Source organism: Mesoplodon bidens (assembly GCF_964165515.1).
Source record: "Mesoplodon bidens genome assembly, chromosome: 5".
Classification (NCBI taxonomy): domain Eukaryota; kingdom Metazoa; phylum Chordata; class Mammalia; order Artiodactyla; family Ziphiidae; genus Mesoplodon; species Mesoplodon bidens.
The window spans coordinates 46,250,019-46,275,683 of NC_138161.1; the positions used below are offsets into that span (position 1 = coordinate 46,250,019).

Sequence of the window (25,665 nt, forward strand, 5' to 3'; positions counted from 1 at the left end):
GTAGTGTAAACTTTAGTTCATTTTAACAAATATCTATAAGGTGTCTATAAGGTGTCTCCTACATGCATAAAATTTTATGGCAAAGATGAATTTGACTGTAGTGTCCTTACATTCAAGTAACTCTTAAGCTTAAAACTTAGAGGTTAGAGCCTATTTGCTATGTTTGCTGTGATTGCCATGCCACTAAGGGTTAGTTCTTTCCACAGAACAAAAATACATTGAATAAATAAAACCTTGTCCAATGTGAAATAAAACCTTGTCCAGTGTGAAATAAAAAACCTTGTAAAAAAAAAAAAACCTTGTCCTGTGGAAAGAGATATTTTGGACCTCAAATTTTCCATAGAACACTCCACACTTCCTCTGGCAGAAGGGAGCACACTTGCTGGATTCTCTAAGAGAATCTCTCTTGTTAACAGCTGATCCTCCTCAGGAGTCACATACTTCTATTGTCCAGTGGCATACTTTTCAGTTCAGGTGTAGGCTCACTACCTCAAAGGTACTTCCAGTTAGAAAACATCAGCCATTTTTCAAAAACAGTTCTGGGGTAATCTCTTGCCCAAGCCAATTCACTGGCCTTAGTAAATGTAATAATGAGTATACAGCTGAAATGGTTGCATAAAATTCTTTCAAACATGATATATTTAACAAAGGAAAGAGATGATTACTCATGACCAGAGCGCATATATTACTAGGTGAAATAAAGGAAAAGAAAAATCTTATATTCCAGAAGAATAAATACCCCATCTTTCTCTTACTATTCCCTTAAAAAGATAAGTATTAGACAAGTGTTTCAAAGATTTCTGAGGATAAAATATATTTTTTTTTGTTATAAGAGGATGTGGCGTGATATATGTGTCTCCTGGGGGAAAAAGGCCAAAAGATCCATAAGAAGCTCCAAGTCATCAAAATGTAGTTTTAACTAATCCTCTTTCATCTGACTAATAATTATATCCAATTTTAAATTAATGATGGATTTAAATAAAATGTTTAAAAAAGAATATTTACATCTTAATTAGAAGACTTAGGTTCTTTGCTCTTAATTCAAAAGAAGTTAACAAAAACCTGGTTGGCATTGGCTTTTTTGGGATATTAGAATAGATTTAAAAGTCTATTTTAGCTTATCAGTATTGAGTCAAAATTATTGTATTTAAACGTGATACAAAAAAATTAAAAGTAAACTTTTCAATTACTATGGATAGCAAAGCACTACTAAAAATTAAACTTCATCTTTTGGAAAAGAATCTGGCAAATACAAAGTATTGTATTTCTCTTAATGCTACCAAGTCACCTCCATTTTATTACACTTTTGCACTTATCCATTGAAAGCAAAGTTTCTTTCTAAACAAAATAAAGAAGGTTCTTACTTGAATTTCCACACTAGTTTATCAGAATACCAAATCTCTATATTCTTAAGGGAATTTTTGATTTATTTCATTTAAAGGGGAAGATCTCAAAGAAGAATTCCACTACCTTTTAGACCTAATTCATCCTAAAGAATATAAAAAGCGAGGACAGATCTCTTTTAAATGTAATGATATAAAGATGTGGTATCTACTTTCGATTAGAAAATAAAGTACAGATTAACAACACAATTTCCTGGGAGTTGTAGAAAAGTACCAGAATTAGTGAAAATCTCCTTTGAAGTAAAGCTCTGTTCTCATCCATATTCCTCCATTACTTGTAGCCTCTGGCTAATCTTTAATTTGTCATGATAAACTTACTGTTGGTTAAGATAATGTTATCAACTCAAACTATAAATCAGAACAACTGAGATATGACTTTAAGGTGTTCAACAAAATAATAAAAGGACAACCCTACTTCAGGATTCTAATTTAGTTAGCATCAGAGTCTCCATTCATTAGAGAGAGATTGAAGGGAGAACTGTCTTTATTCCAAAAGAATACATTATTTTAAAGAAAATTCCAAGGACAGGAGAACCTTCATTTTTCATATATCTAAATCAAATTTTATATTTAGTTAGGCATTATTAACTTTGAAGATAGATGTCCTTGTTTTCATTGGTTAAATATGAGCTTTCATGGCAAGCAATATTGATGTGAACATTACTATACAAGTTTTTCTATGTTTATAGATCATCATCCTTAGAACAGTCTTAATTTGCCTTTGTTCTTGAAAGACCAAATATCATTTAACTTTTTGAAATACTGATAGATGGAGTGAACAGTGCTAAATCATAAAGATGAATAAACAATACACTTTTGAGGTTTTTACCTAATTTAAAATGTCCTCTTCTATTGCTTTTATAATAAATTAGAAGTCTCTCTTCCACATTTAGTAATTTGTAGAATGATATCTATGCATTTAGATAGAAATTGTTTTTCTAAAATTTTCACATAAACACATCTTCATTCAGAGAGAAGCCAGAATATAATTAATTATATTAGTTCATTTTTCAAAGTAGTAACTGATGCTCTTTTTAGAATTATTTACCCAGTATTATCATTTTTTAAGTTGTAATGAAGTTTTTACATAACTGTGCATGTTTTATTCATTGCCACATAGCACTGCTTAAATAAATCTGCTTAAAATTGTTGTCTTTAGAAGCTCTATGACAAAATTAATGACCACTCATTAGATAACAGACTTGTAACTGAACAAGCTATTTTATGTTGATGTGATTGATGTGAGCATTGTTAAAACCAATTTGTTTGAAAATCCATTGGTATTTTATCTAGAGCTATTATTGCAGTATCTTCAAGAGTATCTTTAAAACAATACTGACAATATAATAATAATATTCGTGGACAATATAAAAATAAACAGTGACTGAGGCTTTTTTAAATTTCTGCGCTGCTTGGAAAATAAGGTTTAACTTGCATAAATGCTTGTCATGGAAGTTTTTAATTTGCTTTAATGTGATGTTGTTCTCCCTATGCCATATGTATGTATTTAAAGAAAATTGTATTAATATATTTATACAATGCAAAAATCTCATTTTCTTCTTACAGATATGGAGTTTTGATGTAATTTTAGGTGTTTTAGGCCTCCAAGAGAAAAAAATCAAAATGTGAGATGGGAGCATTTTTTTTTTTTTGGTGGGGCACAATACCTGAGCGTTCCTAACAAACATGGATATGGGTAACACTGGACTTTAAAGATTACTATATGTGCTTTATTTATGATACACTATTAATAATTTTGTTAATCATACTTCATCGTTAGATTGTGTCACTGGAAATTTGAATAACTTTGCACATTTTTCACAAACTGTACTTAGGTTTAATTTTGTATGCAGTATAAACTTTGACAGCTTAATTTTGACTTTTGATGGAATAATTGTTAATTAACAGTCTATGTTTCCTAAAATGTTAGTTATACCTTCTAAAATAACCTTATTTTTTAAAAAATCACAGGCAGAGCATGAATGCAGAACATGAAAATGGACCAAGTTCCATTAAAACTGAGGAAAAGGCAAAAAGGTAATATAAAGAGGAGTTTGTGTTAAAACTATTAATTACCTCATTAAAAAAACCAAAAAATTAATAGAAAACTGTTTGAAAATTATGTCATGTTACTCTTACTGGTAATTTTGAAGCTAAAATGCATTTTGAGGATGAGAATCTCTAATATAAATAAGTCCACTAATATTTGTTAAAATATGTATTGCTATATAAAATTAGAAAGAAATCTTACCAAAATATCAAAAATTTAAATTTATTTTTTAAAAGTATATTAACAGACTGAATGATCACAATTATTAACATTTCCATACTAATAGTTCTTTTGATTTCTAAGACATATATAATTAAGAATTTGCCTCCCCAAAATTGAATATTAGACTGTCAAAGCACTTTATACATATCACTCCTATTAATAAAAAGGTTTTCCTTCTGCTTTATTAAATGTAAAAACAGTATATATAAGATGCAGGTAAAAATAATTGAGTTGAAAGGGTAGTCTTTTTGAATCAATTTATGCTTTTATACAGATATATAAATTTTACACATAGTCTAAAAAATACAGGACCTATATATGAGTTGTACATTATATCTTATGATCTCTAAATGCTTATATTGTTTCAAGGAGATTGCCTTCTCTTTTCAGTTATTTTAAGTATTAAAAAAAAAGGACTGCTTTATATATTTCCATTCAGTCCCTCTAATATTGCTTGTAACCTTCCAATTCTCAGAGAAGTTGCAGCTAAAATCCATAACATAGTCGTTAGAAATTATTATTTTTGAAGCTACTGCTCTTATCTAATACCAGTCATATATTCCATAAAGTCTTCTGGAAAGAGCAAAGTCTTTTACTTTCTCATGAATGGAAATACAAAAAGAAAGTCTTCCATTAGACTTTGTATACTCAAAGTACTGTAGTGAACATATATTTTTATAGTTACTTTCCCACTGTTTACTGTTTATTCAATTTTTAAATTTCACCAAATGGGATACTTCAAACAAATGTGAAAAACCATTCCATTTTTGCATCAATTGCTTATTTTCTATGGAGTATCCAAAAATTCCTTTCAGGAAGCAAAACATTCCCTTTCCCACCTCACAACTTTGATCACTCTACCATTAAATGAAATAGTTAGGTGTCTGTATTTTAATATAAAGAATAGCAACAACAAAAAAATTATGATTTGTCCAGTTAAAGCTGTTTATACTATGGGGAACAGATATAATAAACAAACAAACACAATTAAATCAAGTGTGTTTGCTAGTCCAAAACTGTATAATTCCTAATTTTAAAAATAGTATATACACATATATACTGATTTACTTTAAATGTATATTTATCCATAAGTCCATTCATTCATTAACTAATGCTTACTAAACATTATCTTGTACAAGTGTCTTATTCTCAACACAGAGGACACAAAGCGACCAAGACAAGCAAAAGCCCCTGTCTCATGGAATTGACCTTCTAGTGGTAAAGACACACAATGAAGAAGTACTCATAAGTGCTATGCTGAAAATTAAATTAATGTTGTTACATAGCATGACTGTGGCTTCTTCATATTAAGTGGTAAGGGAAGTCTTCTCTGAGGATGTGATATTTAAGCCGATGTATGAAAAGCATGAAGGAACCAGTCATGAGAAAATCTGGGGGAATTCCAGGCAGAAGGAATAGTTTAATGTGTGAGACTTTTAGAGTGTTTGAGGGTAGAGAGAACAGTGTGCTCGGTACACAGTTGATGAGCCAAAAGAGAGGCAAAAAATGGGATGGCGGTCAACGAATATTTATGAGGCCACTACAGTAGTTTAAGCAAAAAAGAAAAAAAAGTGGCTTTTGTTAGAGAAGAAGTAGTGAAGATGGAGAGAAGTGGATGTATGTCGGGTATGTTTGAAGACAGAGCTTGCTAATGGATTGGCCCTGAGGGATAAAGAGAGAAAAATTGAAGATAAATTCTACATTTGAAAAATAAGAAATGTAGTCAGTGGTGGTGCAGGAGAAGCAGGTTGGGAGGGAAAAAAATCAGGAGTTTGGTTTTAGCCATGTAATGCCTGAGATACCTGTTAGATATTCAAATGGAGATACTGAGGAGACAGTTATATATAAGAGTTCCAAGGAGCGATCAGGGCTAGACATCAAGATTTAGAAGCCATCAATATATATATGGTATTTAATGTTTTTAAATCACCTGGGAAAAGCCTGTAAGATAGAGAAGTAGGCCTTGATTGAGATCCAGGGCATGTCAATGTAGAAGTTAGGTGGAGAATTAGAAACCAGCAGAGGACCCTGAGGAGTGTAAGGTAACGTAGAGAACAAAAAAAAACAATTGGCCATCTGGATTAAATGCTTTAAGAAGCCAAGTTTAAAGTAAAGAAATGGACTTTGGGCTTGGCAACATGGAAGTTACTGATGATTTTGACAAGGGCAGTCTCTGTGAAGTAGTGAAGTCAAAGCCTGATTGAAGTGGATTGAGAAGATACTTTAGAAAAGAATGTGGAGTCAGTATCTATACACAACTCTTTCAAGAAGTTTTACCATAAGAAAGCAAGAGGAACAGGGCAGTAGCTGAGTAGTTGGAAGTAGATATGGGGTCAAGAAAGCTGTGTGTGTGTGTGTGTGTGTGTGTGTGTGTGTGTGTGTGTTTAGAGAAAGGATGCTAGGGAATATTTATATATGAATGAGAATGATCTGGTAGAAAGGGGAAAACTGATTATGCAAGAGAGAATTTAATTAGAAAAGGCTTTGAGAAGTAGAAAGGTTAGGATTCATAGCTTAAGTTGGAAGGTTAGTTTTTGATAGGAGGAGACAGAACTACAATGGGAGGGAAGGCAGAGAGTGTAATATGCAGATAGGTTGGTAGATTTGTGGTAGAAATGTAAGGATGTTACTGTGTGAGTAGTCTTACTTTACCAAGAGGAAATAAAAGTCAGTATAAGGAGTGGGAAGCAGGTATAGGCTGGAGAGATGTGTAGGTAGTTGGAAAGGGGGAACACACACACACACACACATATAAACATATATATGTGCATATATAAACATAGTCAATGGGGATTTGTATGTAATACACCACAGGACAAAGACCTACTGTATAAAATATATTAAAGCCATTTTACTAAATATTTTTGAGACATCTTATTTGGAAGACCTGAAACTGAATTCTGAGCTTTTCCAAGGATGCTGATAACAGAGTCCTCTTTCCATAATGTAGAGATTAAGTGAGGACTTCTCAATGCCATAGATACTTCCCATGTTTTGTTATTTTTGTCTACTGCAGTGTAAAAGACAGAAACATCTTGTAGCCATTCTAATTCAAAGCTTATGAAAATTAGTTTAATGCTTAAAGATGTGTATTATATATTCAAGCTGTCAATTTTCTCAAAACACTATTTTGAGAGGGTCTGAGCCCCCATCTGAAATTAAAATAAATAAATAAAGGTAATCAGGCTCTAATCGTTTGGTAAAACAATATTTTATTGTTTTGTTTTCATATAAAAACATCTGTCATTTAAGAGAAACACAAGGGCAATATATTTTTTTTTCATTGTGCCCTCTCTATCCTATAGGAAGGATGTGACTTTTTCATTGTGCTTGGAGCTTTATTTCTGGACAGGCTGTATGTAATTCAGTGTGTTGGAATTTATACGTGCAGATTTATTCTTTGGATTTGATGTAAAATTAGACTGAATAATGGAATAAGATTGCTCTCCATTTTTTTGTTTTAGCATAGCCAAAAATATAAAGATATATGTGTACATATAAATATGCATTTGATTAAACTCAATATTTGAATGGCCATATCAAGTATTAAATGGTAGATTTGACAGTTGCAGTGTATTCAAAATAAAAAAGTTATAAAAATCTTTGTAGCACAAATCCTAAAAAGTTTATTATTTAAATACTAAATAGTACATTTATATTAAGTGCCTAGATAACAACTGTCTAGGTTGAGACATTTAGTCCCTCATAGAGTAATATTTGACTAATGATAAACTGCAGCTGAAAACATTTTTTCTTCCTATGATTTTTAAAATGTATCTCTTTGTAACCTGTCATAAAGTTATTTATCATTAATTATGGATTTAGCACTACTCTTGCAAAAAGGGGAAAAGATCTGTTTGTGAGAAGAAGGAAGTGCAGCACTGCATTATTTTTTCTCTTTAGTATTACATCACTATTTAGAGCTTCAATATATGCCTTTCACTCAGGTTCCTTACACAGCCTATGTTCTTTTTTCTGGTTGTATCACAATATGGTAGAAAGATAAACACAGTAAGAGGGTGTTTACAATAGAACTGCAATCCTACCTATTATCTACTTCACTATGACAATGAAGTAGTCCAGACTTACTTGAAGGTGGTATTGTTTTCATCTTACGAAATCTACTGTAATATTATGATGTTCCATGTATATTTTCATGTGCTGGCATGCTTACAAGTTATAGTGTTATAGAATGCTCAGCTCTCAATGAGGGATTGTTTGCGGTGAATTGCATTACATATGTCATCTATCTATTTGCTGAAAGAATATGGTGTTTAGCAAAACTACCTGCTGAGCAACATAAGATTTTTGTACAAAGTACAAGTTACTAATTATTGTATTTTATTTTTCTATGATTTCCTAAGAGGCATTATCAGGGTCTTACAGATGGAGTAAGCCTGTTTATTAAAATATCTATTAGCAAATAAAAGTTACAGTTCTGGTGGTTGAATTTGTGACTTTTTTGTATTGTGTTGATCATATTTAATATAATTTATCTTTTAGTCTATTAAATCTAGATGCTCTTTACATATATTAGTAATTTTGGAGACAAAATCATAGCTGTAATTTTTCACAATAATATCATTAAGGTCAAGACATAAATTCACATAAGTCACTATAAATAATTAGTACATATTTTTATAGTGATTTTATATCAGCAAAATATTTTGTGAGATTCAAGTGAATTAAATTGTTCATTGCGTAGGTAATCCTGTATACAAATTGCAGATGACTGACAGATACACATAATGTACAACAGTTCAAACAGCTTTACACTATCAATATTCATTCCAAAAACATCCAGTAAATTACCAATCATGGATTTTCTATATTTTTTAAAAGTTGCTGGTAAGAAAATATATTAAAAGTATCCTGAATTAATCAGAATAGCACTGTACTCACCATATCTCACTCTTCTCTCTTTTATAATTCTTACCACAGTTCCAAAAGCCAGTATGAAATTTAAACTGGTAATAAAGTACTTGAAACTTTCTTTCCTTATACAGGTATCTTAAGAAGCCTTCATAAAATTAAGTACCATTTTTAAAGCTTCTTATTCTCATAATAAGGAGACCCAAACTAACTTCTTAAATCAAGTGAAACCAGTTTTTATGCTGAGCCTTGAGTGTATTGTTGAGAGCTGTTTTGGTTGGCAAAGCACCAAAACAGCAGATTCAACCATATGAAGTATTTACTTTTTTAAAGGTTGTTAGTTTCAAAACTGACATTTTCTAGATTATTGAATAGATTGTGGGTTTCATGACCACTATTTTATCTCTAATAATAAGAAGCAAACACATCAACTACACTTACCTAAGATAACTATTTACTTAGCTAAATTTTTGTAAGAGAATTATGTACCTTAAGATAACTATTCACTTAGCAAAATTTTTAAAAAGAATTATGTTATCTGCTTAAATTGACTGAAAAGTTGGATATCCAATCTCTCCACTTCATTTCCAGTGTTCACCAAATGTTTTGTACTAAGCAAAAACAGAGCTCAACCTAGGGGCAGAAAATATCAACTCCAAACAGGAAAAATTGTCTGTACACGAAAGTTTCCTGAAACATAAGATTTCTACTTAGCTCTAAGGGGAAAAAAAAAAAAAAAGTCAAAGTCCGGCTGTAAGTACTTTAGCTTCCAACTTTTATCAAAGTGAGTCACAATACCCAGACACACAGAAAAGTAATTAATACCTCAGTGTAAATTCAGTGTCAGAAGTTAAAGGACCACATTTAAAAATCTTACCCATATAATAAAAATTGCAGGACAAAGGAAGATAGGAAATTGTTTATTGAACACCTACTATGTGCCAAATATACATACCTCTGTTACCTACTTATTCCTCAAAACCACCAAATGAGTTATTTAGTGTCTTTTTGAAGGTGAGGAAGCTGAACAATAGAGCAGCGTTAACTGGACTAAGGCTACACAATAAGGCGGAATATATTTCCGTACTCCATTTCTTCAAGGACATTGGTAAGTTCTTTTGGATACGCAACTATAGGGTTTTTTTTGGTTTTGCATTTTGTTAGTTTTCATCTTTCAACAAGAGTCACTAGCCCAGAACATATTTTTTCCATTGTAAAAATAACAGAACCGCATTTGAAAATTTGGAAAATAAAATGCATCCCATGATCATGCAAATACAACCTTTCCCCCATTATTACTTTTACAGAATTCCTTCTAGTCTCTTTTTCACCCTGCTAATCCACTTAATAGGCCGAAATTGATAGGCCAAAGAACAGGTAGGGTAGTAAATATAACACTAGGTAGCTAGAGGGGGTAGAGAATCTCATACTCCTGGCTAACAAAGGAGATAAATCATTTACTATTACTATAATACCCCAGAGCAATTTAAGAGGGTGGCTAACTTTAAGCATTGGGACTACTGATTCCTGACCACCTGCCGATTTGATTCTGGGGACTGTACTCTAATCGCAGGGGATTATGCCTCGTGGAAATCTCTTCAGGAGATCAGACAGCTCAGAAACCAGGTTCAGGCAGACTTCCTTTGCCGAATAATGCCTGTGAGTTTATCTCCTCTCCTTGCCCGCACGAACGGTTTTGCTTCTCCAGGACTCCGGGGTCTGAGGCCTAACAGCCCGTTAAAGGGTGGATGCTACGGGCAACCAGGCAATTCCGGCGTACTTCTCGCCCTAGAACGCGGCGCCCATGCTCGACGTCGACGCAGACTCCTCAGCGCTCTGGGCGCCACCAGGTGCGCCGCTCCCTCTGAGCTGACTTTCCCGAGAGGGCGGAGAGACCGCGCGGCGAGAAAGGCCCGAAGCCAACGCGGACGCCGAACACTTCCCAGCAGGCTGTGCGCGAGCCTACAACTCCCATTATGCTCCACCGGGGAACTGCGCGGCTCCTCGCTGGGAGGCGGCAGTTTACCCCTTCAACCTCGCTTACACTTCTAAAATACTCCTCGCTGTGCCTCTGGCATTTGCGGGAGCTCTTCAATCCCTTAACAGGAGCACGGCAGCTGACGCGCTGAGACCTCTGAGGAGGCGTGGCTCCGCACCGGAAAAACCTCCGGTTGCCCGGGGAACGCCACGCACCACGCCGCCTGACCCGCCACTGATGCTTGGGCTGAGCCAGAGGCTACCCCCTCACCCAACTTGCGGAGGCGAGGCGGCTTTGCTCAGGCCCACGGATCCTTCCTATGGAGGCCTAGAGAGGAAAGCTGAGGGACGCCCGCACTATATTCCCATTGCAGAGAGGGATACGAGCGAGTGCGTCCATTCCTGTTCTTCAGCAGCTCCCGGGCCCGCAGGGCTAACCTCAAAGACCAGGTATCTCCCCAACCCCAATTTTTGTATCCAGCGCCACCCCCCAGTCCCCTCCGCCACCAATTTTAGAATTGCTCTTCCTCATGTTTTTCATTCCGTGTGGTTGTTTCTAATGTGTGAGAACTAGAAAAGAAGTGGGCTATGGACCCCAGAAAACTCATGGAACTGCTTTGGGTGAATTTTTGTTTGATTGGATGGTTTTAACACTGCCCGATTTGGGCCTCTTTGTTTGCTGTGTGGGAAGTATAATTGAAATTTCATCATAAAAAACTGAAAGCTGAATAAAAATATTTATTGGGGGTAGTGAGAGTGTGCTATAATTCACTCTAGAAACATTTTTAAAGTTACAAAGTACCATTCATGTTGTTTCCTTTGCTCGACCACTCTCTCTCTGTGTAGCCTACCTTCCAAGCTCGTACTATGGGTAACATTCTAATTCTACAGGACTTTTCTGGCAACAAGTTAAAAAAAAACTTTAGAAAGCAGATTGTGGGACTTCCCTGGTGGTCCAATGGTTAAGACTCCTCGCTTCCACTGCAGGGGGCCCGGTTCAATCCCTTGCTGGGGAACTAAGATTCCCTCGTGACGCCTGGAGGGGCCAAAAAAAAGAAAGAAAAGAAAGCCGTTCCTCAGATAACAGCCAAGAGAATTTGATTGGCTGGTTTGCAGAGAAAGGAAAACAGTAAAATAAGAAACTGGAAAGGTAGATTGGAGCCAGATTGTGAACAACTTTAAAAGCTATGCATGGAAGTTTAGACTTTATTCTAAAATCCTGAAGTTCTCAATAGTGACTGTACATCAGAAACACAGATGCCCTGATTCCATCTTCAGAAATACTAATCCAGTTAGCTGATTCCAGTGTGCAGCCAGGGGCGAGAAACATGACTATAGGAGTAGGTTGCTACAGAAAACTTTCACTGTATCTCCTCCTGTGCACTTAGGACATGGTTAATGAATGTCGAGTGACTTAAATTATCTTCTATTTCCTTATTTCATGCATGCAAAAAGTAAATTTATAAAGATGTATAATTACTAAGAAATAGAAGCATATATAAGGCTATATGATAGTTGTTTATAAAACAACTTCAATAAATGTAATTATATCTCTTAGAACAACTGACTTCTCTTTTAAATTGCATATCCCACAGTATTTCAATAACAAGCATCAGGTGTTTGATAATCCATGAAAAAAGGGACAGAAAATCAGAATCCGATGTTCTATGAAAAAACAAATATTCAGGTATCAAGCTTTTGACAATCAATGCTTTATCATAGATGCCCAGAGGGGGATGATATGAGAAGTGGTCATATTTTTTAAAATCTATTCAAAATCGTATGGGAATTGCAAAACAAGATATAAACCTATATCAGTATGCTTAGTACAATTAATAACAAAGTGAGTAATAGCAAATTTACTTTGAATTAAATTGGTCTGTGTGAGTTGTTTCGTGATATCAGAAGGCTAACTTAAAGTAGATTCTACAAATGCCTATCCCTAAGCTGAGATTTAAAGGAATGGGTTGAGTGAGATTTGAATCTCCAACACAAGGAGAGAAGTCGATTCAGGCGGCGCAAATAGAGTACCTGAAGTCAAACTCATCCCTTGGGTAAGACAACTGTGGCCCCATGTTAGGGTGGGTGCTTCACCTCTTTTCTGCACATCATTGGAATTCAGTTTTGAAATTTCTGTCCACAATGATCTCTGAAGGGGCCTAAGCAAAACTAATGATGCAGCCATCTTTCAGATGCAGTTGTCTTAGAAGCTTCTTTATTTTTTAAGTTGCTGCATCCTCACATCCTTCAAGGTATGGTCTTGCCTTTTTGGTGTGGAATAAAAAATACTGAAGGAGCTGTAAGATGACAAGCTTCTGGAACCTTAGATGGAGATGAGAATAAATCAATTAAATGAAACTGATATTTAGAGGGGTTTTTTGTTTTGTTTTGTTTTGTTTTTTAAGAGAACTTTGAAAATGGTGGTTTGGAGAGTAATAGGAAATGTTTGGAATACAGATGTATTGTAGTTACTGCTGTAGCAGTCCCTGCAGCAGTTGAGGGCTGGCAAAAGTGGTATCTCTCTTCTCCCACCACATAATAATGTTTTGGGAGGTGGGGGTGGTGATGGACCCAAAGGAAGAACCTTTGGAAAGTTTCATTTGGAGACCCGAAGTCTAAATCTAACAGTACCTTAGAAGGGTATGAATAGCCATAAAGTTATCACATAGCCAGCAACACACCATCAGCAGTTTTATTTGACTTCAAAATGCTTATGTTTGGATTACTGATGGAGTTTTTTTGGAAGTTTGCATTGGAAGGATTTTTTTTTTCCCAAAGAAAGAATTGATAAACAAATGAACACTTCAGGGACAAGTTAACAAAGAAACTTTTATGGTATTTGAGAAAATGAGATGAAAATGTAAGATTGGTATTTACATTCATATTCTTTACTAGTACACTAGTTAAAATTCTTTTAAAATGATACTTAACAGGATAGTTCATGTAAGTTATAGTTTCAAAGAAACAAGTATTTATTAAGGTTCAAATTGTGTGTGTGTTTTATACATAACCTTCTTCCCAAATGGATTTGTGGTGACTTACAAAGATATACGTAAGGACTAAGGAAAAATTAAGATAAATATATCAGTTAGGATTTTTTGTTTCTGTTGATAGAAGATATAACCTAAACTGGATATAATCAAGCAAAGAAACAAAAATGGTGAATTCAATGTTTATTACTTTGTATTATTGCAAACTACAATGGGGCTGGCTTTAGAAAAAGATTTGACCAGTGGCTCAAATGATGTAGCCAAAATCTCAGTTTTTCTCTGTTATTCTGATCTGCCTTCTACTTTCTAAGCTTCAGCATCAGGCTTCACATGAACGCCATTGCCCATACATTGTTCAAGATTTCCAGAAAAGGCTGCAAATATTCTCAAGTATCACAAATGACAGACTCCACATGATTCTGAGTTTAACCACATTTTCTTCTTAAGTATTATATGTCACGATGAGAAATGTACAGTTATTTCAAGGGCATTATTCTGTGTTGTCAGGGGTTATTATCTGCCAATCTGCATTTCAGTTAAGACTCCTTTCTGGTAATCAGCTTAAACTCTGTTTACTAAATGCAAAGCTACATTGACATGGTTTTCACAATATCACTGTGTCTTTAAATTCTGAAATTTGGGATACATATGCTCATATTTTCTATTCTTAAGGTGCCTGTGGGTAATATATCTTTTTTTTTTTTTTTTTCCTGACTTGCAGCTGGTTTGTAAATACTTGACTCACATTATGGGATTGCTAGACAGACTTTCAGGCTTGCTTGGCCTGAGGAAGAAGGAGGTTCATGTTTTGTGCCTTGGGCTGGATAATAGTGGCAAAACAACAATCATTAATAAACTTAAACCTTCAAACGTAAGTATATTTATTACATACTTTGTGTATTTTCTTTTGATAAAGGACTGTTTTTATTTTTATTTTTTATAATCCATTATTTTTTTTTATTGGAGTAAATTTGCTTTACAGTGTTGTGTTAGTTTCTGCTGTACAATGAAGTGAATCAGCTATATGTATACCTATATCCCTCCCTCTTGAACCTCCCTCTCCTGCTTCTCCCACCATCTAGGTCATCACAGAGCACCAAGCTGAGCTCCCTGTGCTATACAGCAGGTTCCCACTAGCTAGCTATTTTACGCGTGGTAGTGTATTTATGTCAAACCTAATCTCCCAAGTCATCCCACCCTCCCTTTCCCCCCGTATCCACATGTCCATTCTCTACGTCTGCATCTCTCTATTCCTGCCCTACAAATAGGTTCATCTATACCATTTTTCGAGATTCCACATATATGCGTTAATACACAATATATGTTTTTCTCTTTCTGGCTTACTTCACTCTGTATGACAGACTCTTGGTCCATCCATGTCACAAAGAACCCAATTTTGTTCCTTTTTATGGCTGAGTAATATTCCATTCAATATATGTACCACATCTTCTCTATCCGTTCATCTGTCATTGGACACTTAGATTGTTTCCATGTCCTGGCTCTTATAAATAATGCTGCAGTGAATATTGGGGTGCATGTGTCCTTTTGAATTACAGTTTTCTCTGGGTATATGCCCAGTAGTGGGATTGCTGGGTCATATGGTAGTTCTATTTTCAGTTTTTTAAGGAACCTCCATACTGTTCTCCATAGTGGCTATATCAATTAACATTTCCACCCACAGTGCAAGAGGGTTCCCTTTTCTCCACACCATCTCCAGCATTTACTGTTTGTAGATGTTTTGATGATGGCCATTCTGACCAGTGTGAGGTGATACCTCATTGTAGTATTGATTTGCATTTCTCTACTAATTAGTGATGTTGAGCATATTTTCATGTGCCTCTTGGCCATCTGTATGTCTTCTTTCATGAAGTATCCATTTTTTAATTGGGTTGTTGGTTTTTTTGATATTGAGCTGCATGAGCTGTTTTTATATATTGTGGAGATTAATCCTTTGTCTATTGTTTCCTTTGCAAATATTTTCTCCCATTCTGAGGGTTGTCTTTCCTTCTTGTTTATGGTTTCCTTTGCTGTGCAAAAGCTTTTAAGTTTAATTAGGTCCCATTTGTTTATTTTTGTTTTTATCTTCATTACTCTAGGAGGTGGGTCAAAAAAGATCCTGCTGTGGTTTCTGTCAAAGAGTGTGTTTCCTATGTTTTTCTTCTGAGAGTTTTATAGTGTCTGGTCTTACATTTAGGTCTTTAATCCATTTGGAGTTTATTTTTGTGTGTGGTGTTAGGGAATATTCTAATTTGCATTCTAATGTTCTAATAAGCACCACTTATTGAAGAGGCTGTCTTTTCTTCATTGTATGTTCTTGCCTCCCTTGTCATAATTTAGTTGACCATAGGTGCGTGGGTTTATCTCTGGGCTTTCTATCCTGTACCATTGATCTATATTTCTGTTTTTGTGCCAGTACCATACTGTCTTGATTACTGTAGCTTTGTAGTATGGTTTGAAGTTGGGTAGCCTGATTCCTCCAGCTCCGTTTTTCTTTCTCAAGATTGCATTGGCTACTCAGGGTCTTTTGCATTTCCATACGAATTGTAAAATTTTTCTTCTATTTCTGTGAAGAATGCCATTGGTACTTTGATAGGGATTGCATTGAATCCATAGATTGCTTTGGGTAGTATAGTCATTTTTGCAATATTGATTCTTCCAATCCAAGAACATATTTCTCCATCTGTTTATGTCATCTTTGATTTCTGTCATCAGTGTTTTATAGTTTTCTAAGTACAAGTCTTTTGCCTCCTTAGGTAGTAGGTTTATTCCTAGGTATTTTATTCTTTTTGTTGCGATGGTAAATGAGAGTGTTTCTTAATTTCCCTTACAGATTTTTCATCCTTAGTGTATAGGAATGCAAGAGATTTCTGTGCATTAATTTTGTATCCTGCTACTCTACCAAATTCATTGATTAGCTCTAGTAGTTTTCTGGTAACATCCTTAGGATTCTCTATGTATCGTATCATGTCATCTGAAAACAGTGACAGCGTTACTTCTTCTTTTCCAATTTGTGTTCGTTTTATTTCTTTTTCGTCTCTGATTGCCGTGGCTAGAACTTCCACAACTATGTTGAGTAAGAATGGCGAGAGTGGCCATCCTTGTCTTGTTCCTGGTCTTAGTGGAAATGCTCTCACTTTTTCACCATTGAGAATGATGTTTGCTGTGGGTTTGTCGTATATGGCCTTTATTACGTTGAGGTAGGTTCCCTCTGTGCCCATTTTCTGGAGGGGTTTTATCATAAATAGGTGTTGAATTTTGTCAAAAGCTTTTTCTGCATCTATTGAGATGATCATACGGTCTTTATTCCTCAATTTGTTAATATGATATATCACATTGATTGATTTGCATATATTGAAGAATCCTTGCATTCCTGGGATAAATCCCACTTGATCATTATGTATGATCCTTTTAATGTGTTGTTGGATTCTGTTTGCTACTATTTTGTTGAGGATTTTTGCATCTATGTTCATTAGTGATACTGGTCTGTTTTATTTTTTTTATGATATCTTTGTCTGGTTTTGGTATCAGGGTGATGGTGGCTTTGCAGAACAAATTTGGGAGTGTTTCTCCCTCTACAATTTTTTGGAAGATTTTGAGAAGGATTGGTGTTAGCTCTTCTCTAAACGTCTGATAGAATTTGCGTGTGAAGCCACCTGGTCCTGGGCTTCTGTTTGTTGAAAGATTTTTAATTACAGTTTCAATTTCATTACTTGTGATAGGTCTGTTTATATTTTCTGATTCTTCCTGGTTCACTCTTGGAAAATTGTACCTTTCCAAGAATTTGTCCATTTCTTCGTGGTTGTCCATTTTATTGGCATATAGTTGTTTGTAGTAGTGTCTTATAATCTTTTGTATTTCTACGGTGTCAGAAGTGATTTCTCCTTTTTCATTTCTAATTTTACTGATTTGCATCCTCTTTTTTTCTTGATGAGTCTGGCTAAATGTTTATCAATTTTGTTTATCTTCTTGAAGAACCAACTTTTACTTTTATTTATCTTTGCTATTTTTTCTTCATTTCTATTTCATTTATTTCTGCTCTGATCTTTAAGATTTCTTTCCTTCTACTGACTTTGGGTTTTCTTTGTTTTTCTTTCTCTAGTTGCTTTAGGTGTAAGGTTAGATTGTTTGAGATTTTTTGTTTTGTTTTGTTTTGTTTTACATCTTCTTTGCAGTAAAATTGCTTTACAATGGTGTGTTAGTTTCTGCTTTATAACAAAGTGAATCACTTATACATATACATATGTTCCCATATCTCTTCCCTCTTGCATATCCCTCCCTCCAACCCTCCCTATCCCACCCCTCTAGGTGGTCACAAAGCACCAAGCTGATCTCCCTGTGCTATGCGGCTGCTTCCCACTAGCTATCTGTTTTATGTTTGGTAGTGTATATATGTCCATGCCACTCTCTCACTTTCTAACAGCTTACCCTTCCCCCTCCCCATATTCTCAAGTCCATTCTTTTTTTTTTTTTTTTTTTTTTTTTTAGTTTCTGCTTTATAACAAAGTGAATCAGTCATACATATACATCTGTTCCCACATCCCTTCCCTCTTGCATCTCCCTCCCTCCCACCCTCCCTATCCCACCCCTCCAGGCAGTCACAAAGCACCAACCTGATCTCCCTGTGCTATGCGGCTGCTTCCCACTATCTATCTACCTTACGTTTGGTAGTGTATATATGTCCATGACTCTCTTTCGCTTTGTCACAGCTTACCCTTCCCACTCCCCATATCCTCAAGTCCATTCTCAAGTAGGTCTGTGTCTTTATTCCTGTTTTACCCCTAGGTTCTTCATGACATTTTTTTTTAAATTCCACATATATGTGTTAGCATATGGTATTTGTCTTTCTCTTTCTGACTTACTTCACTCTGTATGACAGACTCTAGGTCCATCCACCTCATTATAAGTAGCTCAATTTCATTTCTTTTTATGGCTGAGTAATATTCCATTGTATATATGTGCCACATCTTCTTTATCCATTCATCCAATGATGGACACTTAGGTTGTTTCCATCTCTTGGCTATTGTAAATAGCGCTGCAGTGAATATTGGGGTGCATGTGTCCTTTTGAATTATGGTTTTCTTAGGGTATATGCCCAGTAGTGAGATTGCTGGGTCATATGGTAGTTCTATTTGTAGTTTTCTAAGGAACCTCCATACTGTTCTCTGTAGTGGCTGTACCAATTCACATTCCCACCAGCAGTGCAAGAGTGTTCCCTTTTCTCCACACCCTCTCCAGCATTTATTGTTCCTAGATTTTTTGATGATGGCCATTCTGACTGGTGTGAGATGATATCTCACTGTAGTTTTGATTTGCATTTCTCTAATGATTAATGATGTTCAGCATTCTTTCATGTGTTTGTTGGCAGTCTGTATATCTTCTTTGGAGAAATGTCTATTTAGGTCTTCTGCCCATTTTTGGATTGGGTTGTTTGTTTTTTTGTTATTGAGCTGCATGAGCTGCTTGTAAATTTTGGAGTTTAATCCTTTGTCAGTTGCTTCATTTGCAAATATTTTCTCCCATTCTGAGGGTTGTCTTTTGGTCTTGTTTATGGTTTCCTTTGCTGTGCAAAAGGTTTGAAGTTTCATTAGGTCCCATTTGTTTATTTTTGTTTTTATTTCCATTTCTCTAGGAGGTGGGTCCAAAAGGATCTTGCTGTGATTTATGTCATAGAGTGTTCTGCCTATGTTTTCCTCTAAGAGTTTGATAGTTTCTGGCATTACATTTAGCTCCTTAATCCATTTTGAGCTTATTTTTGTGTATGGTGTTAGGGAGTGATCTAATCTCATACTTTTACATGTACCTGTCCAGTTTTCCCAGCACCACTTATTGAAGAGGTGTCCTTTCTCCACTGTACATTCCTGCCTCCTTTATCAAAGATAAGGTGACCGTATGTGCGTGGATTTGTCTCTGGGCTTTCTTCCCGTTCCACTGATCTATATTTCTGTTTTTGTGCCAGTACCATACTGTCTTGATTACTGTAGCTTTGTAGTTTAGTCTGAAGTCAGGGAGCCTGATTCCTCATGCTCCGTTTTTCGTTCCCAAAATTGCTTTGGCTATTCGGGGTCTTTTGTGTTTCCATACAAATTGTGATATTTTTTGTTCTAGTTCTGTGAAAAATGCCAGTGGTAGTTTGATAGGGATTGCATTCAATCTGTAGATTGCTTTGGGTAGTACAGTCATTTTCACAATGTTGATTCTTCCAATCCAAGAATATGGTATATCTCTCCATCTATTTGTATCATCTTTAATTTCTTTCATCAGTGTCTTCTAATTTTCTGCATACAGGTCTTTTGTCTCCTTAGGTAGGTTTATTCCTAGATACTTTATTCTTTTTGTTGCAATGGTAAATGGGAGTGTTTTCTTCATTTCACTTTCAGATTTTTCACCATTAGTGTATAGGAATGCCAGAGATTTCTGTGCATTAATTTTGTATCCTGCTACTTTACCAAATTCATTGATTAGCTCTTTCGTTTTCTGGTAGCATCTTTAGGATTCTCTGTGTATAGTATCATGTCATCTGCAAACAGTGACAGCTTTACTTCTTCTTTTCTGATTGGGATTCCTTTTATTTCCTTTTCTCTGATTGCTGTGGCTAAAACTTCCAAAACTATGTTGAATAAGAGTGGTGAGAGTGGGCAACCTTGTCTTGTTCCTGATCTTAGTGGAAATGGTTTCAGTTTTTCACCATTGAGGATGATGTTGGCTGTGGGTTTGTCATATATAGCCTTTATTATGTTGAGGAAAGTTCCCTCTATGCCTACTTTCTGGAGGTTTTTTTATCAGAAATGGGTGTTGAATTTTGGCGAAAGCTTTCTCTGCATCTATTGAGATGATCATATGGTTTTTCTCCTTCAATTTGATAATATTGTGTATCACATTGATTGATTTGAGTATATTGAAGAATCCTTGCATTCTGGAATAAACCCCACTTGATCATGGTGTATGATCCTTTTAATGTGCTGTTGGATTCTGTTTGCTAGTATTTTGTTGAGGATTTTTGCATCTATGTTCATCAGTGATATTGGCCTGTAGTTTTCTTTCTTTGTGACATCCTTTTCTGGTTTTGGTATCAGGGTGATGGTGGCCTCGTAGAATGAATTTGGGAGTGTTCCTCCTTCTGCTATATTTTGGAAGAGTTTGAGAAGGATAGGTGTTAGCTCTTCTCTAAATGTTTGAAAGAATTCGCCTGTGAAGCCATCTGGTCCTGGGCTTTTGTTTGTTGGAAGATTTTTAATCACAGTTTCAATTTCAGTGCTTGTGATTGGTCTGTTCATATTTTCTATTTCTTCCTGAATCAGTCTTGGCAAGTTGTGCATTTCTAAGAATTTGTCCATTTCTTCCATGTTGTCCATTTTATTGGCGTAGAGTTGCTTATAGTAATCTCTCATGATCTTTTGTATTTCTGCAGTGTCAGTTGTTACTTCTCCTTTTTCATGTGTAATTCTATTGATTTGAGTTTTCTCCCTTTTTTTCTTGATGAGTCTGGCTAATGGTTTATCAATTTTGTTTATCTTCTCAAAGAACCAGCTTTTAGTTTTATTGATCTTTGCTACTGTTTCCTTCATTTCTTTTTCATTTATTTCTGATCTGATCTTTATGATTTCTTTCCTTCTGCTAACTTTGGGGTTTTTTTCTTCTTTCTCTAATTGCTTTAGGTGCAAGGTTAGGTTGTTTATTTGAGATGTTTCCTGTTTCTTAAGGTAGGATTGTATTGCTGTAAACTTCCCTCTTAGAACTGCTTTTGCCGCATCCCATAGCTTTTGTGTCATCGTGTCTCCATTGTCATTTGTTTCTAGGTATTTTTTGATTTCCTTTTTCATTTCTTCAGTGATCAATTCGTTATTAAGTAGTGTATTGTTTAGCCTCCATGTGTTTGTATTTTTTACAGATCTTTTCCTGTAATTGATATCTAGTCTCATAGCATTGTGGTCAGAAAAGATACTTGATACGATTTCAATTTTCTTAAATTTACCAAGGCTTGATTTGTGACCGAAGATATGATGTATCCTGGAGAATGTTCCATGAGCACTTGAGAAAAATGTGTATTCTGTTGTTTTTGGATGGAACGTCCTATAAATATCAATTAAGTCCATCTTGTTTAATGTATCATTTAAAGCTTGTGTTTCCTTATTTATTTTCATTTTGGATGATCTGTCCATTGGTGAAAGTGGGGTGTTAAAGTCCCCTACTATGAGTGTGTTACTGTCGATTTCCCCTTTTATGGCTGTTAGTATTTGCCTTATGTATTGAGGTGCTCCTATGTTGGGTGCATAGATATTTACAACTGTTATATCTTCTTCTTGGATCGATCCCTTGATCATTATGTAGTGTCCTTCTTTGTCTCTTTTAGTAGTCTTTATTTTAATGTCTATTTTGTCTGATATGAGAATTGCTACTCCAGCTTTCTTTGGGTTTCCATTTGCATGGAATATCTTTTTCCATCCCTTCACTTTCAGTCTGTATGTGTCTCTGGGTCTGAAATGGGTCGCTTGTGGACAGCATATATATGGGTCTTGTTTTTGTATCCAATCAGCCAGTCTGAGTCTTTTGGTGGGAGCATTTAATCCATTTACATTTAAGGTAATTATCAATATGTATGTTCCTATTCCCATTTTCTTAATTGTTTTGGGTTTGTTATTATAGGTCTTTTCCTTCTCTTGTGTTTCTTGCCTAGAGAAGATCCTTTTGCATTTGTAAAGCTCGTTTGGTGGTGTTGAACTCTCTCAGCTTTTGCTTGTGTGTAAAGGTTTTAATTTCTCCATCAAATCTGAATGAGATCCTTGCTGGGTAGAGTAATCTTGGTTGTAGGTTCTTCTCCTTCATCACTTTAAATAGGTCCTGCCAGTCCCTTCTGGCTTGCAGAGTTTCTGCTGAAAGATCAGCTGTTAACCTTAGGGGGATTCCCTTGTGTGTTATTTGTTGTTTTTCCCTTGCTGCTTTTATTATGTTTTCTTTGTATTTAATTTTTGACAGTTTGATTAATATGTGTCTTGGCATGTTTCTCCTTGGATTTATCCTGTATGGGACTCTCTGTGCTTCCTGGACTTTATTAACTATTTCCTTTCCAATATTAGGGAAGTTTTCAACTATAATCTCTTCAACTATTTTCTGAGTCCCTTTCTTTTTCTCTTCTTCTTCTGGGATCCCTATAATTCGAATGTTGGTGCATTTAATGGTGTCCCAGAGGTCTCTGAGACTGTCCTCAGTTCTTTTCATTCTTTTTTCTTTATTCTGCTCTGCAGTAGTTATTTCCACTATTTTATCTTCCAGATCACTTATCCATTCTTCTGCCTCAGTTATTCTGCTATTGATCCCATCTAGAGTATTTTTAATTTCATTTATTGTGTTGTTCATCGTTGTTTGTTTGCTCTTTAGTTCTTCTAGGTCCTTATTAAATGTTTCTTGCATTTTGTCTATTCTATTTCCAAGATTTTGGATCATCTTTACTATCATTATTCTGAATTCTTTTTCAGGTAGACTGCCTATTTCCTCTTCATTTGTTAGGTCTGGTGGGTTTTTATCTTGCTCCTTCATCTGCTGTGTGTTTTTCTGTCTTTTCATTTTGCCTATCTTACTGTGTTTGGGTTCTCCTTTTTGCAGGTTGCACGTTGGTAGTTCCCGTTGTTTTGGGTGTCTGTCCCCAGTGGCTAAAGTTGGTTCAGTGGGTTGTGTAGGCTTCCTGGTGGAGGGGACTAGTGCCTGTGTTCTGGAGGATGAGGCTGGATCTTGCCTTTCTGGAGGGTAGGTTCACTTCTGGTGGTGTTTTTTGTGGTGTCTGTGGACTTATGATTTTAGGCAGCCTCTCTGCTAATGGGTGGGGTTGTGTTCCTGTCTTGCTAGTTGTTTGGCATAGGGTGTCCAGCACTGTAGCTTGCTGCTCGTTGAGTGAAGCTGGGTGTTGGTGTTGATATTGCGATCTCTGGGAGATTTTCGCCGTTTGATATTACGTGGAGCTGGGAGGTCTCTTGTGGACTAGTGTCCTGAAGTTGGCTCTCCCACATCAGAGGCACAGCACTGACTCCTAGCTGCTGCACCAAGAGCCTTTCATCCACACGGCTCAGAATAAAAGGGAGAAAAAGTAGAAAGAAGGAAAGGAAAGAAAGAAAGAAAGAAAGAGGATAAAGGAAAATAAAATAAAGTAATGTAAAATAAAATAAAGTTATTAAAATAAAAAAATAATTATTAAGAAAAAAATTTTTTAAGTAAGAAAAAAAAATGGACAGTTTGAACCCTAGGACAAATGGTGAAAGCAAAGCTATACAGACAAAATCTCACATAGAGGCATACACATACACACTCACAAAAAGAGGAAAAGGGGAAAAAATAATAAATCTTGCTCTCAAAGTCCACCTCCTCAATTGGGATGATTCATTGTCTATTCAGGTATTCCACAGATGCAGGGTACATCAAGTTGATTGTGGAGACTTAATCTGCTGCTCCTGAGGCCGCTGGGAGAGATTTCCCTTTCTCTTCTTTGTTCGCCCAGCTCCCGGGGTTCAGGTTTGGATTTGGCCCTGCCTCTGCATGTAGGTCGCCGGAGGGCGTCTTTTGTTCGCTCAGACAGGACGGGGTTATGGAGCAGCTGATTCGGGGGCTCTGGCTCACTCAGGCCGGGGGGAGGGAGGGGTACGTAGTGCGGGGTGAGCCTGCGGCGGCAGAGGCCGTTATGACGTTGCACCAGCCTGAGGTGCCCCGTGCGTTTTCCCGGGGAAGTTGTCCCTGGATCCCGGGACCCTGGCAGTGGCGGGCTGCACAGGCTCCCCGGAAGGGAGGTGTGGAGAGTGACCTGTGCTCGCACACACGCTTCTTGGTGGCGGCAGCAGCAGCCTTAGCGTCTCATCCCCGTCTCTGGGGTCTGCTCTGTTAGCCGCGCCTCTCGTCTGTCTCTGTAGCTCCTTTAAGCAGAGCTCTTAATCCCCTCTCCTCACGCACCAGGAAACAAAGAGGGAAGAAAAAGTCTCTTGTCTCTTGGGCAGGTCCAGACTTTTTCCCGGACTCCCTCCTGGCTAGCTGTGGTGCACTAACCCCTTCAGGCTGTGTTCATGCCGCCAACCCCAGTCCTCTCCCTGCGCTCCAACGGAAGCCCGAGCCTTAGTTCCCAGCCCCGCCTGCCCCAGCGGGTGAGCAGACAAGACTCTCGGGCTGGTGAGTGCTGGTCGGCACCTATCCTCTGTGCGGGAATCTCTCCACTTTGCCCTCCGCACCCTGGTGGCTGCGCTCTCCTCTGAGGCTCTTAAGCTCTCCCACTCCGCCACCCGCAGTCTCCGCCCACGAAGGGGCATTTAGTGTGTGGAAACCTTTCCTCCTTCACGGCTCCCTTCCACTGGTGCAGGTCCTGTCCCTATTCTTTTGTCTCTCTTTTTTCTTTTTTCTTTTGCCCTACCCAGGTACGTGGGGAGTTTCTTGCCTTTTGGGAGGTTTGAGGTCTTCTGCCAGCGTTCAGTAGGTGTTCTATAGGAGTTGTTCCACGTGTAGATGTATTTCTGATGTATCTGTGGGGAGGAAGGTGATCTCCGCGTCTTACTCCTGCACCATCTTCCCCCTCTCGAGATTTTTGTTTCTTGAGGTGAGATTAAATTGCTATAAACTTCCCTCTTAGAACTTATTTTGCTGCATCCCATAGATTTTGGGTTATGGTGTTTTCATTGTCATTTGTTTTTATATATTTTTAAAATTTCTTCTTTGATTTCTTCAGTGATCTCTTGATTATTTAGTAGTGCACTGTTTAACCTCCATGTTTTTGTATATTTTGCAGTTTTCTTCCTGTAATTGATTTCCAATCACATAGCCTTGTGGTCAGAAAAGATGCTTGATACGATCAGTTTTCTTAATTTTACTGAGGCTTGATTTGTGACCCAAGATGTGAACTATCCTGGAGAATGTTCCATGTGCACTTGAGAAGAAAGTGTTTTCTGCCACTTTCAGGTGGAATGTCCTATAAATATCAATTAAATCTATCTGGTCTATTGTGTCATTTAAAGCTTGTGTTTCCTTATTTATCTTCTGCTTGGATGACCTGTCCATTGGTGTAAGTAGGGTGTTAAAGTCCCGTACTATTATTGTTACTGTCGATTTCCCCTTTTATGGTTGTTAGCATTTGCCTTATGTATTGAGGTGCTCCTATGTTGGGTGCATAAATATGTATAATTGT

General features: G+C 36.5%; 1 protein-coding gene across 1 annotated transcript in view; it reads left to right on the top strand.

Moving 5' to 3' along the window:
* The first annotated feature begins 10,554 nt into the window (after positions 1–10,554).
* ARL6 (ARF like GTPase 6) overlaps positions 10,555–25,665 on the top strand; it is a 53,218-nt gene continuing 38,107 nt past the window's right edge. The window contains exons 1-2 of the mRNA XM_081235196.1: positions 10,555–10,974; positions 14,236–14,385. Of these exons, the coding sequence (XP_081091322.1) occupies positions 14,263–14,385 (123 nt within the window). The 5' untranslated portion in view covers positions 10,555–10,974; positions 14,236–14,262. The remainder of the gene's footprint in view (positions 10,975–14,235; positions 14,386–25,665) is intronic.